The sequence below is a fragment of the Mustelus asterias genome, chromosome 3, assembly GCF_964213995.1.
Source record: "Mustelus asterias chromosome 3, sMusAst1.hap1.1, whole genome shotgun sequence".
Taxonomy (NCBI): domain Eukaryota; kingdom Metazoa; phylum Chordata; class Chondrichthyes; order Carcharhiniformes; family Triakidae; genus Mustelus; species Mustelus asterias.
Window position 1 is genome coordinate 27880372 of NC_135803.1, and position 14125 is coordinate 27894496.

Here is a 14125-nt window from a genome sequence, read left to right on the forward strand (position 1 = left end):
GGGCAAGGTTTAAAGAAGATGTACGAGGCAGGTTTTTTACACAGTGGGTGGTGGGTGCATGGAACTCGCTACTGGAGGAGGTAGTGGAAGCAGATACAATAGTGATGTTTAAGGGGCCTCTTGACAAATACATGAATAGGATGGGAATAGAGGGATATGGTCCCCAGAAGAGTAAGGGATTTTAGTTAAGTCGGGCAGCATGGTCGGTGCAGGCTTGGAGGGTCGAAGGGCCTGTTCCTGTGCTGTAATTTTCTTTATTCTTTGTTCTTTGATTAGAACATGGTAGATATTTGTGTTAAGGGTTACACATTATCATGATTGCTTGTTTTTTGGTCGTAATTGATAATTTTCTTACTATACATGTTAACTTTATTCTTAAATAAACTTTGTTTGATAAAAGCTCCCTAATGGGTTACTTGAATCATACCTGAAATGAAACATCTTATGCTTATCCTAGCCAAATTCAAGATGCAAAACTTATGATTCAGGGGGGCTTCATAAAACACTTTGGAGTTTCTAACCTGAACCATAACACTTATTTAAATATATTTTAAATGTGATTAGCAGGCCTGGGACTGAAGTCCCAGGACCTGCTAGCCACTCCCCCTCCCGCCAGAGTGGTTCACTTCAGCAGGGTTTAGAGTAGCTCTTCACCAACGGGGAACTAGAGGCCCAACCCCGCTGAAGTGAAGTGAAGTGCCAGGCTGCGCCTCAGTACTGCCCAAGGGGCAAAGTATCAATGCCCAGGTGGCACATTGGCACTGCCCATCAGGCATCGAGCAGGGCCAAGGGGACGGGGAATATTGGGGCATGGCATAGGGGGCGGGGCCTCTTGAGGGACAGGACCAAGGGCCGATCGGTGGGAGTGGGGGATCCTGCTGCCACTCTGCATAGGAAGGGTGGGGAAGGAGGGAGGCCAGCGATCAGGATGGGCTGGGGGTTGGGGGGGGGGCGATAAGCCTGCTGGGGGGGATCGGCACTGTTGGGGGGGGTAACTGTCAGTGGGGGGGGGGCTGGAGATCGCGGCGGGCCAGGAGGGGAGGGGGTCGTGGCTGGTCGGGGGCCAGTGATCGGACCATGGAGGGGTTGGAGGGCCGGCATTGCGAGGGTCATGGGACGGGCCAACGATTGAGCTGGCCAGCCATCGAGAGGCCATCAGTGCAGGGCCACTGCGCATGCGCTGACCTCGGCACTGACAGATCGGCACATGCACAGTGGCCCACTCAGCGCACTGATTTCAGCTTCTCCAGTTGGGATAGGCCCTGCCCTCTGAAATTTAATGATATTCACTCTGGTGACCTCTGCAGTGCACAGAGTCTGGGAGATTCTTCTCTGAACTCCCACTGAAAAAACCAGCGTGAATTACTGTTTTCACGCAAAGTCGACACTTAGAATTTTTTTGGGAGAATTCTGCCCCTGGCCTCAACAGCCTGCTGTGGCAATGAATTCCATAGATTCACCACCCTCTGGCTGAAGAAATACCTCCTCATCTTGGTTCGAAAGGATCGTCCCTTTGTCCTGAGGCTGTGCCCTCGGATCCTAGTCTTTCCTACTAATGGAAACATCTTCTCCACTCCACTCTATCCAGGCCTTTCAGAATTTTGTAAGTTTCAATGAGATTCCCCCTCATCTTTCTAACCTCCATCGAGTACAGATCCAGAGTCCTCAAACGCTCATCATACGTCAAGCTTTTCATTGCTGGGATCATTCTGGTGAACCTCCTCTGGACCCTCTGCAGGGCTAGCACATCTTTCCTTAGATACTGGGCCCAAAACTGCTCACAATACTCCAAATGTGGTCTGACCAGAGCCTTATAAAGTCTCAGCAGTACATCCCTGCTTTTGTATCCTAGTCCTTTCAAACTGAATGCTAACATTGCATTTGCTTTCCTAACTACCTATTCAACCTGCAAGTTAACTTCAGGAGAATCCTGAATTAAGACTCCCAAGTCCCTTTACGCTTCCGATTTCTGAATTCTCTCCCCATTTAGAAAATAGTCTACCTCTTTATTCTTAAAGTGCATAACCTCACACTTCCCCATGTTGTATTCCATCTGCCACTTCTTTGCCCACTCTCCTAACTTGTCCAAGTCCTTCTGCAGCTTCCCTGCCTCCTCAATACTACCTGTCCTGTTTGTTAGGGGCGGCATGGTGGGACAGTGTTAGCACTGCTGCTTCACAGCGCCAGGGACCCAGGTTCGATTCCCAACTTGGGTCACTGTCTGTGTGGAGTTTGCATGTTCTCCCCGTGTCTGCGTAAGTTTCCTCCGGTTGCTCCGGTTTCCTCCCACAGTCCGAAAGACATGCTGGTTAGGTGCAATGACCAGAACAGGCGCCGGAGTGTGGCGACTGGGGGAATTTCACAGTAACTTCATTGCAGTGTTACTTGTGCCTAATAAATAAAACTAACTTAAACTAACTGTCCCTCAACCTACCTTTGTTTCATCTGCAAACCTGGTCACAATGCGCTCAGTTACTTTATCTAGATCATTGATGTATAAAGTGAAAGGTTGTGGTCCCAACACTGACCCCTGCAGAACTCCAGTAGTCACTGGCTGCCATCCTGAAAAAGACCCCTTTATCTCCACTCTCCACCTTCTAAGCCAGTCAGCCAATCTTCTATCCATGCTAGTACCTTGCCTCTAACACCACGCGCTTACTCAGCTTATCAAGTTTCTGCTCAGACTCATTTGTATACCCATGCATCAAAGCCATCAGGCAATTTTAGAATGTAATGTAAAGTAAATGTTACTTTAAATGACATCCCTTGATGTATTTAAGTCCAGTAACTTGGTGTAGTTTGATTAGTACAGCTGAAAGTGAGTTCAACACAGAAAAAAAATGTTGATCCATGTGTTAAAATTGCCACCTCTGAGTCACTCAATATGAATTATATTAAAAATCGTTGTTCTGAACTATTTGCGAGTTATCTCAGTGTAAAATAGTGAGTTCCTTCATGAATTAAAAAAGATTTATATCCAAAAGTTCAATGCACCAAGAGAATTTTTGTTAAGGTCTGCAAACAAGCATAATTATAAGAAACTCACAATGGTGATTATATCAAGCTGGGATAAAACAAAGAACAAAGAAAATTACAGTACAGGAATAGGCCCTTCGGCCCTCCAAGCCGGCACTGACCATGCTGCCCGACTGAACTAGAACCCCCTATTCTTCCAGGGACCATATCCCTCCATTCCCATCCTATTCATGTATTTGTCCAGACGCCCCTTAAAAGTCACTACCGTATATGCTTCCACTACCTCCCCCGGCAGCGAGTTCCAGGCACCCACCACCCTCTGTGTAAAAAAACTTGCCTCATACATCTGCTTTAAACCTTGCCCCTCGCACCTTAAACCTATGCCCCCTAGTAATTGACTCTTCCACCCTGGGAAAAAGCTTCCGACTATCCACTCTGTCCATGCCCCTTATAATCTTAATGATGATAATGGTGTTTTTTGTGGGTCGGGTACACTCGAAGCTGTAAAGATCACGGAAACTTGATGTGCATTAAACATTATTTTGGGCTTAAAGCTGCTCTATTTCACACTGATTTCAGGAGAATTGCACCAAGACCCTACCACAATATAAAGAAAACTCATGCCCTTAGTCTCTTTCAGTTTTTCTAATCCTCAGAGCTAAATAACCTGCCGATCTGTGATTTTGTTTCCTTCTACTACTTGTATTTGTTGCTTAGTTGCTCACCTTCCACTGGCTCCGTTTCCGGGTTGGTGTAGGTGAGGCTTGCAGATACCCTGAAGGAGTAACCATTGGTACAGGCTTTGATGCCGGAAGCTTTCAACGGGAGGGGTGCCCATGTCGATTGATTTAACAAGCCTGGCATTGTGTTCAGGCGCAGTCTTTATGGATTGTAATTCTGAAACATAAATTTATAGGAGCAGAGGATAAAATCGAAGATATCTGCAGAAAGATATATGAAAACAAAAATTAGATTAATCTCTGATATATGATAATCGAATCTCTCTGTTAAATAAATAACGTGCTTTGGCATGGATGTTCTGAATGCTGTTTAAGCAGGTTACTTGTAAAAGACAAATGCTACAAATTGTAAATCTTATTCTGTCCATGTTTAAGATCCAAATTCTCCAACATGACCTGATTTTCTTACTGTGTGCTGTGTATTTAAACAGCATAAATTGAGAGGCATAGATCGGGTGGACTCTCAGAGGCTTTTTCCCAGGGTGGAAATGTCTGCTATGAGAGGATACAGGTTTAGGGTGCTGGGGGGTAGGTACAGGGGAGATGTTAGGGGTAAGTTTTTCACACAGAGGGTGGTGGGCGAGTGGAATCGGCTGCCATCAGTGGTGGTGGAGGCAAACTCAATAGGGTCTTTTAAGAGACTCCTGGATGAGTACATAGGACTTAATAGGATGGAGGGTTATAGGTAGGTCTAGAAGGTAGGGATATGTTCGGCACAACTTGTGGGCCGAAGGGCCTGTTTGTGTTGTAGTTTTTCTATGTTCTAAATTAAGCAAATATCACATTTCTTTTAGAACCCTTTTATAAAAAGGCAAATATCTTTAGAATATAATGAGATTACATATATAATAAAAATGATCAAATCGGTCGCTGTTCCTTCATTGCTCAAAGACATAAACACAAACAGTTAGCCACTCCATCTTGCCCGAGGGAGACCATGGGCAGGATTTTCCAGCCCCGCCGGGTTCATCCAGTCCCGCCAAAAGTTAATGGACTATTGGCTGGGCTGCCAGCCACGATGAGGCAGGAAAATCAGATTTAGAAATCCTTATCACACTGCAATACCTCATTCGCCTCAGATATTCATTAGTTCTGAAAGTGCTGTGCTCTGCAGAAATACGTAGAATTTTAATGGCTTCCCCGTTAGTTTTTAGTTTTGTACCATGACACCTGAGAATTGCCATTTCAAATTCAGGAAGCATTGTAAATTTACACAATAAATACAGATATTTCCAATGCTCAATCACAGAATGACACCTGGAACAGAACCACATTGTTTGCATGTCTGTGAATAATTAACAGTAACACTAACATTGAATTTCAGTTGATGGAGAAACATGTACAATTATTGTGCATTCTCAATTTGCTGTTCCTCTAAATATATTGTGGACAAAAATTCAGTTCTGAACAATTCCTAGATAAAAACAGACATTCCTTCCTTCGGCTGGGAATAAGTTATACAGTAGACTAATCAGAGGGTCTTCTCCCTCACTCTTTTGTGTGGATTGAATAGTATAATGGGTAGGTTCATGATCTCTGATAGAGCATCAGTGAATAGATGGTAATATGCTAGAGTTTCTTTTCACCTTCAGGACCCCTGGTTTAAACAGACTCACATCCCTCAAAAGCTATCTCTTCCTGTCAGCTGTTAAATTAAAATGGATCTAGACAGACCTGTTGAGAAATGTATTTCTGCCTTCCAGAAATGGAATCTGCACCGGTCAATTGAAAACATAATTTCTCAAGCGGAGTGGGTAAGCAGATTCTGTAGCAACCAAACTTCATTTTGACAGAATTGGCGTGAGGGGGAACTATTGAAATGAAAAATGCACATAAAAGCCAAGAAATGGTACAAAAGAAAAAAATAGGGGTGATGGCCTAGTGGTATTATCGCTAGATTATTGATCCAGAAACTCAACTAATGTTCTTGGGATCCAGGTTCAAATCCAGCCACGGCAGCTGGTGGAATTTGAATTCAATGAAAAATATCTGGAATTAAGATATTGTCAATTGTTGGAAAAACCCACCTCGTTCACTAATGTCCTGTAGGGAAGGAAATCTACTGACTTTACTTAGTCTGGCCTATATGTGACTCCAGAGCCACAGCAATGTGATTGACTCTCAACTGCCTTACAAGGACAACTAATGAGCAATTAGGTGAATTGGCTATGCTAACTTTTCCTCAGTGTACCCGAACAGGCGCCGGAGTGTGGCAACTAGGGGATTTTCACAGTACCTTCATTGCAGTGTGAATGTAAGCCTGCTTGTGACTAATAAATAAATAAACTTTAAATGCTGGCCATCCAGTGACGCCCATATCCCACGAACAAATAATAATTTTAAAAAGCCCTTTGTTATATTTTGTTATATTTGACATCCTCAGGCATCATTAGCCAATGTATATTAAATAATTACCTCCCTCGGTGCACAATCCCTGACAGAGACAGTAGACCAGAAAGGGGGCTAATGTTTCAGGTTTCCCTAGCCCCCCAATCCAAGACAAGAATGGAAGCAGGAGGCCTTGAAAATACCAGCGCCAGTAATTAAATGCCATGTCAAGTTCAAGGCGCCTATGCTGGCAATAATGACTGGCACAGGTTGAGAATAGGACAGGAATCCTGTTCCCCCTCCAATTAAACATCACTGACACAGGTTAGCAGCTTGTTAAGAGTCAATAGTTGAGCTAAAGGAGTGGACAGGTGACCCACACCTTCAGTAACTGACCAGCTGAAGCCAAATAGATAAAGAATAGAAATTAGTAAAGAAATAGGCTCAGGGGGGGCAAAGAGGGCCTAAGCGCCAGGTATGGTTGTATTGTTGGCACTGTACAGGTGGCAGGGATTGGGCATCAGCAGATTTTTTGGGTTTTGAATGGGGTCAGCACCTTCCTGGTATCATGGAAGCAAAGGAGCAAGAGGCAAGGATGCCAAGGCCAGCAATCCAGAAGGAAGGCTATGGCTGGCAATGGGGCACAAATGCCAGTTACTGGGCCCTGTGAAAGTGAGGGGCAATGTCCTCTATAGAAAAGGCAGAATCCCAGGAGGGCACAGGAGAGGAAAGAAGGACAGGGAGGAAACAGAGGGAAAATCTTGACCAGGATCAACTGCTGAAGATGGAACTACCTTAGGACGACCGAGAACCAGTATTGAAGGAGACCGCAACTCTCCAGGCAGCTGGTTACAAACATCTGTGCCCTCATTGCCAACGACCTCACTGATCCCAGCGCTGGTCTCAATGCCTGAGTGGGCAAAGTCTCTGAGAACCTTAATGTGCTTCTGGCTCCTCCCAAAGATCAGCTGCAGACCTTAGTAAATGACTGCACATCACTGCATCTCACTGGATGCTGATGCTCTCTTTGCCAGAGCTGGAGGGCGCATTAATTTAACAACCGACATGGGATTGCGTTTCGTCTCCACTTCTGGGTTCTTCCAGGATGTCACTGATTGTATCCATGTGGCCACCAAGGCACCCAATGAGCAGTCAGTAAGACCCATCAATAGGAAAGGCCTCCATGCCCTCAACATCTAACTGGTCTGTGACAACAACATGAGCTTCCATAAAGTGCACACTCATTTCCCGAGCAAAGACTTCTCCATCCTCCATCAGTCCAGAGAGCCTCAGTTCTCTACTCCAGCTCCCTAGACATGTGTATGGACCCTTGATAAGGGAGATCCTTTGAAGAGAGATGACCCTCTGCAGGAAGCTCAGATAGTGAGGTGATACAGCCAATGCCACCTAATCATCAGAGCAACCACTGAACTGGCCATTGGACTTCTGAAGATATGACTCTGGTGCCTGCATTGACCTGGTGGTGACCTTCATACTCTCATGTAAGGATCTTGGTCACTGTTTGCTGTGACCCTCCAGAAACAAATGGACCTTGAGAAGGGTGAGGCCCTGGAAGCAGATAGCTCATCAGGAGAGGAGCAGGAATAACAGGTAGGAGAGGAGAAGGAAGAGGTGGCAGAGAGAGTGATGAGCAGAGAGGTGACCCTGCTGTGTGACGGGCTGATCTCCTCCAGCCACCCTTCGAGAAGAGCATCCTCTAACTGCCTCGTGGTCTCTGATATTACATCCAGGTCACGATGAAGCCAAGGTCTGCTCTGCCCTGGGTGCCAATTTCCGACTTTCCTGTGTCATCTCACTTCCCCTGCTGCATTAAAATGCTTTAGCATGAACTGCAGGTCCCTCCCTCAGGAAAGTCAACGGCCTCAGTGATTACTGCCACTGATGTCTAAATGAATCCCACACTTCAACTAACCTACCTCCATTCCCTGCCAGCTCAAATTGGACAGGAAGCCTGTCTCCAATTGAAGTAAGGGGTCACACCTGTGACAATCTGGGGTGGGATTTTTCCGTTCCATTTCGTTGCTCGGGTAGCGTAGCGGGACGGGGCGGGAAATATGAGCAAGAGCAAAAAATTAGGTTTGCGTCCAAGTTCTCGCCTCTCACGATATTGCCAGCCTGGCCTGGCCTGCCAATGTAGTCAGCCTGGAACCCAGGGAGGGCGCGAGGCTGATTTAAATATATACATATATCTGTAATAAATCCACGGAGACCAAAGTCTCACCACCAAAGTTCCTTTATTTACACGATCCTACCATACTATACAGAGTACCCACAGTGTGCTAACTGCGTCAGGAGTCCAGAGAGACTGATACTCCTGTTCAAATACAGGACATGGGGCTCCTGACTGGGCCATCAATTAGCTAGTTCATACTCAAGCAGGCCAACCTCAATTGCCTGATTAAAGTCATCACAATATCAGCTCATTTTAATGTTATTAGTGAGCCCGGAATGTAATAGTTTTTCAGATTTTTGTGACACTTAGAATGTTTTTGGAAAGATTACTCTCCTGAACTTTAATCAGTTTCCAACTGGAGTCGGGTTTCTGATTCAAAAACAGACCCAGTCTCCATCTCCCACCTCACTGGTGAAAATTCAGCCCAGGGCATCCACACCTGAGAACCAGTCGCACTATATGAGGAACAAAGCATGGAGATCACGGGGAAGAAATCTGGAAGATGGCAGCATTGTGGTAACGTTACTGGACTAGTAATCCCAAGCGCCAAATAAATGCTCCAGAGACACGGGTTCAAGCCTTGCTATGGCATCTGGGAGAACTTTAATTCATTTAAGTGAATACACTGGAAATAAAATTAATAATAATTATAAACACCTGATTGTCATAAAAACCCATCTGATTCACTCATCCCCTTCAGGGGAGGAAATCTAATGCCTTTACCATATGACTCCAGACCCACAGCAATGTGGTTGACTCTTAACTGCCTCTGAAATGGCTTGACAAGCCACTCAGTTGAGAGTGGCTCACCACTACCTGCTCAAAGGTGGTTATGAGTGGGCAATATATACTGGCCCACATCCCTAGAACAAATATACTAATTGCCAGAACCAAGTTAACCACTGAACGCCTGCACTGTCACCTGACATATTTGAGAGGCTCAACATCGGCACAGGGCTTGCAATTGCAAATTGAAGTGGGGAAATGGATTAGTGAGACTTTTTAAATCAATACACATTAAGACACTTACAGAACTAGCAGTATTCAGTTAAATGACTTTAAAATAAGCTAACAAGAAGCAATTTATACACACGGGACGCAGTGATTGATTCAAATAAGTGATTATGATTGTAAAACATAAATGCTGATATTTTAAAATGTATAACTATTGATTTTAAGGAGTATTGTTCACTTTGGTCAAAAACATTTTACCACAAAGCATCATGGTAAAAGTGATTAGATCGAAGTCATATTTCAAGAGAATATTTGAACCTTGGAAATATGCAAGATTTATCAGCTAAAGTTTCGTATGGGAGAACAGTTGGAACACTTTATCACACCTTGTGAATAGGGCTTATTCACAGTGCAGATGAGATGGACAGGTGCCCAGATGTGGTGTCTGGTTGGACAGTGAACTCCGAGGGAACCTGTGAGAACGAGAATTTGAACTCTGGGCTGAGTGTCTTCGGCTCCTAGGCAACTAGGGTGCAGGGGTCAGCCAAGGGGTCAGCTTCCGGATTTCACAGACTAATAAAATACCATTACATTGAGGAGCAGAATTGGCCAGAGTATTTGACTGTTTTTATTGTTGATTTGTCTATCTTGAATATGATTGATTTGAAGTTATTGTAAAGCGGGAATGATTGACAAGAAAAATCTGTAATTGATCTGTTTTTCAATTGTATTGCCAGATTTATCGGAGAGGTTTTGTTGCTCTATGCCAGAGCTGCTTAACCCTTTGATGATCTCCTGGCAGCTGCTGGTTTAATAAAGTTACGTCTTTTATACAGAAACACTGATTTCGTGAGTCTTGTATTGTCTGAGGTTTCTTGACAGTGCTGGTTACCTCGATTACCCCACAACATAAACAACCTCGGTCACTGTCTGTGTGAAGTTTGCACTTTCTCCCCGTGTCTGCGTGGGTTTCCTCCGGGTGCTCCGGTCTTTGCGGGTTAGGTTTATTAGCCATACTAAATTGACCCGAATGTGGGGTTATGGGAATAGGGCCTGGGTGGGATTGTGGTCAGTACAGACTCGATGGGCCGAATGGCCTCCTTCTGCACTGTAGTGATTCTATGATTCTATGGAAGCGCCAAAAGAGAACATGGGAGAGTTGATTTAATGGGAGAAAACTGTCAAAAGTGACTTCTGCCCAATGTCCCAGCCACAAAAATGTACTTGCCCTGATTATGCACCAGGAATATATGGAAAACTGAAAAACTTCACACACTATGTTTAGTGTGCAGCTCTAGCTCTTTGCTACTCTAAAGGAGCAACAACAACATTTGCAGGATAGGATTTGAATTCATAAACAATGAGGGCAGAGGGAAGAGCCTGTAACCGCTTCCAGCAGCCCGCAAGAAGTCATTAAGGAACAGGAGGAGGCCATTCGGCCCAGCTTGCTCTGAGCTTTAAAAAACTGAGGATGGTCTTCAACCTCAGTGCATGAGAGTCAAAATTTAGTCCAGTCTCCATGAGTAGGTGTAACACTTGTTAAATACTGACCTTCATGTGACTGTGTGAAGCCTCACTCCAGATTTCACATATTCCTTTTAAAGCTTTATTTGCATCTACCATCTGCCGCTTGATCATGAGTTTTTTTCCTTCAGTAAACTGAATAAAGTGCAAACACCTGATATCACTGCCAGGTTACGTAAACCATATCGAATTTGAACCTGCCACTTGTGCATAATTAAAATTATATAAAAGGTCATCCATTACTGATCACAATTGTTTAGCCCTGAGGACGGTACACAACACCAGTTGCATCAGGAACAGTTAATCTCACTTTTTCCAGCCTTCATATTTAAAAGATGAGCTGAAAGTAGTTTCGAATGTACAGCTGACCTAACTAAATCTCAATGCAATCAATTCAAAACCGTGTTCGGAGCTATCCATTAAGATGGCTCCTGTTAATTAAAGTAAAAACGCTTCCTAAATGATATGTTTTTAAAAGTTGTTTCACATTAAGATATCATAAAGTTTAACACAATTTGTATTTGCCTTAACAACCTGTGAGGATGGAATAAATATGCTAAAAGATAAATTAAATATGAAATTCTCCATTGAAACTTAATCTTCTTCTATTGCGAAACAGAAAATGCAGAAAGAGGAAAATTGTACAGTTGAATCGGAATTTTCTTTTACAATTAAAGTTTTTAAAGTATTTATTTATTAGTCACAAGTAAGGTTTACATTAGCACTGCAATGAAGTTACTGTGGAATTCCCCTAGTCACCACACTCCGGCGACTGTTCGGGTCAATGCACCTAACCAGCATGTCTTTCAGACTGTGGGAGGAAACCGGAGCACCTGGCAGAAACCCATGCAGACACGGGGAGAATGTGCAAACTCCACACAGACAGTGACCCAAGTGGGGAATCGAAGCCGGGTCCCTGGTGCTGTGAGGCAGCAGTGCTAACCATTGTGCCACCATGCCACCCTCAATCTTCAATGCTCAATCTTGAGCCCCAAAATCAAAGAATTCCCAATCTAGAATCTCAAAAGGGGAGGCAATGGCCTAGTGGCCTAGTGGCCATCTGGACTATTAATGCAGAAACTAAGCTAATGTTCTAAGGACCTCGGTTTGAATCCCACCACGGGATATCTGGAATTAAGAGTCTACTGATGACCATGAAACCACTGTCAATTGTTGGGAAACCCAGCTGGTTCACTAATGCCCTTTAGGGAAGGCACTCTGTTGTCCTTACCTGGTCTGGTCTACATGTGACTCCAGAGTCACAGCAATGTGGTTCATTGTCAAATGCCCTCAGGCAACTAGGGATGGGCAATAAATGTTGTAAGAGTTTTAACAACACCAGGTTAAAGTCCAACAGGTTTATTTGGTTTATTTGGTAGCAAATGCCATTAGCTTTCGGCATGCTCCTAATGGCATTTGCTACCAAATAAACCTGTTGGACTTTAACCTGGTGTTGTTAAAACTCTTACTGTGTTTACCCCAGTCCAACGCCGGCATCTCCACATCAATAAATGTTGGCCAGCCAGCGACGTACATGTCCCAAAAAATAACAGGAGTGCAAATTGGAGGATCAGATATTCAGGTTAACAGATCAACAAGCTCAATGGTAGAGCTCCACTTTGCCAGCCATTGGAAAACAAAGAGCACCTCAGATTGGGCCTCACCTAAATGGATCTCCTCATTCTCTGAGTAAGACTGCACGCTCAAAGTGCAGTTTCATTCTTTAAGTGTCCTAAACAATTGCCGAATTTTATCAGGAGCACATTTTGAAATTTGTTTCCCTTTACAATAAAATATATTGTACTGTTTAAATTGCAGAATAAATAGTTAAATGGGCTGTATTATAATCATTTATAAATCGATGCTTTAATATGACATTAAAGGAATATTGAGTCAAGTATAAATAGTAGAGACATTTTCAGTATCAGAACTTAACTGCATCTGGTGCAATGAATCAAACATTGGTCTTTCATCTTTAGACCTGGATTCAGATCCATCCATACAGTCCCTAAAGTGCAGAAGAGCCATTTGGCCTATTGAGTCTACACCAACTCTCCGACAGATTGTCTTACCCAGGTCCTCTCCCCCACCCTAACCCCGTACCATTTAGCATGGTGAATTCATCCAACCTACACATCTTTGGACACTAAGGGACAATTTACCATGGCCAATCCACCTAACCTGCACATCTTTGGACCATGAGAGAAAACCGGAGCACCCGGAGGAAACCACGCACAGATACGGGGAGAATGTACAAACTCTGCACAGTTCCCCAAGGCCATAACTGAACCCGGGTCCCTGGCAGCGCCAATTCGAGCTGTTTGAATCTTGTGTATTTTATACAATAATGTGAGAAGACATCTAAATGTGGTTATATTAAAGATAAATGTATATTTTTATCTCAATATCTGCCCTAATGCATGTTTCTGACTCTTTAAAAGGAAATGCCTAATGAAGATTGCTAGCTTCTATTGTGTTCAACACTGGATATAATCAGCAAAATAATTTAATCTTAAACAATGGGGTGGAAGAGGTCCAGACAAAACCATTGAACAGTGTGGATAAGGACCACACTGGCAGGTGAGATTAAATTAGCCTTACTAATCCAAAAAAGATTTGTATTTAAATTGAGCCGCCAACAGTAAAAACAGTCAACACTGAAACTCAGAAATATTAACTGCATGGGTTTTAATAAGCATTTCATAAGAGGAAAAACTTGTGCAAAATGTATGTAATTATCAGAAAGACTATTACCAGGCAAAATACCTAACCAGATGGCCATGTCCTCAAATCTATTAGCATAAATTATCCCAAAACACGGCAGAGATTGGTTGTACACTGCATATGGTACGGAGAGGAATAAAGATTGATTCCCAATCAATAGAAGCAAAGAGAACATAGAACATAGAACAGTACAGCACAGGAACAGGTCCTTCGGCCCATGATGTTGTGCCAAACGTGATGTCAAATTAAACTAATCCCTTCTCTCTGCCCTTGGTCCATATCCCTCTAGTCCTTGCATATTCATATGCTTATCTAAAACCCCTTAATCGCCCTATCATATCTGCCTCCACCACCACCCCTGGCAGTGTGCTCCAGACACCGACCACTCTAGGAAAGACAGTATTGAGAGGCCATAGGTTGTGGTAAGAAGGATGGAAATGATAATTTGATGTTGACTTTAAGATTGTTAATTTATTGATAAATTCATGGTAAATCCAATCTATAAGTGATTGAAAATTTAAATAAAGATTAGTACAAATTTGATTATTTTATTTAAATCAAAGATGCTCTAAGATAACCTGATTGTCACTATTGCAGAATAGGGTTTCTCTGTGGCAGGCAGATTTGGATATCGGCTATCTGTTTTTTTTAATTCATTCATGGGATGTGGGCGTCGCTGGCTGGG

The 14125-nt window shown here is 43.6% G+C and overlaps 1 protein-coding gene across 7 annotated transcripts in view; it reads right to left on the minus strand.

Annotated features, from left to right (window-relative positions):
* Window positions 1-14125, minus strand: part of vwa5b2 (von Willebrand factor A domain containing 5B2) — a 142971-nt gene that overhangs the window by 80362 nt on the left and 48484 nt on the right. For 5 of the 7 annotated variants that reach the window (XM_078206583.1, XM_078206567.1, XM_078206596.1 and 2 more), the window contains one exon: window positions 3702-3873. In XM_078206583.1, the coding sequence (XP_078062709.1) occupies window positions 3702-3840 (139 nt within the window). In that variant the 5' untranslated portion in view covers window positions 3841-3873. Of the gene's footprint in view, window positions 1-3701; window positions 3918-14125 lie in introns of all 7 variants that reach the window. The other 2 variants (XM_078206591.1, XM_078206559.1) reach the window with 1 other exon arrangement.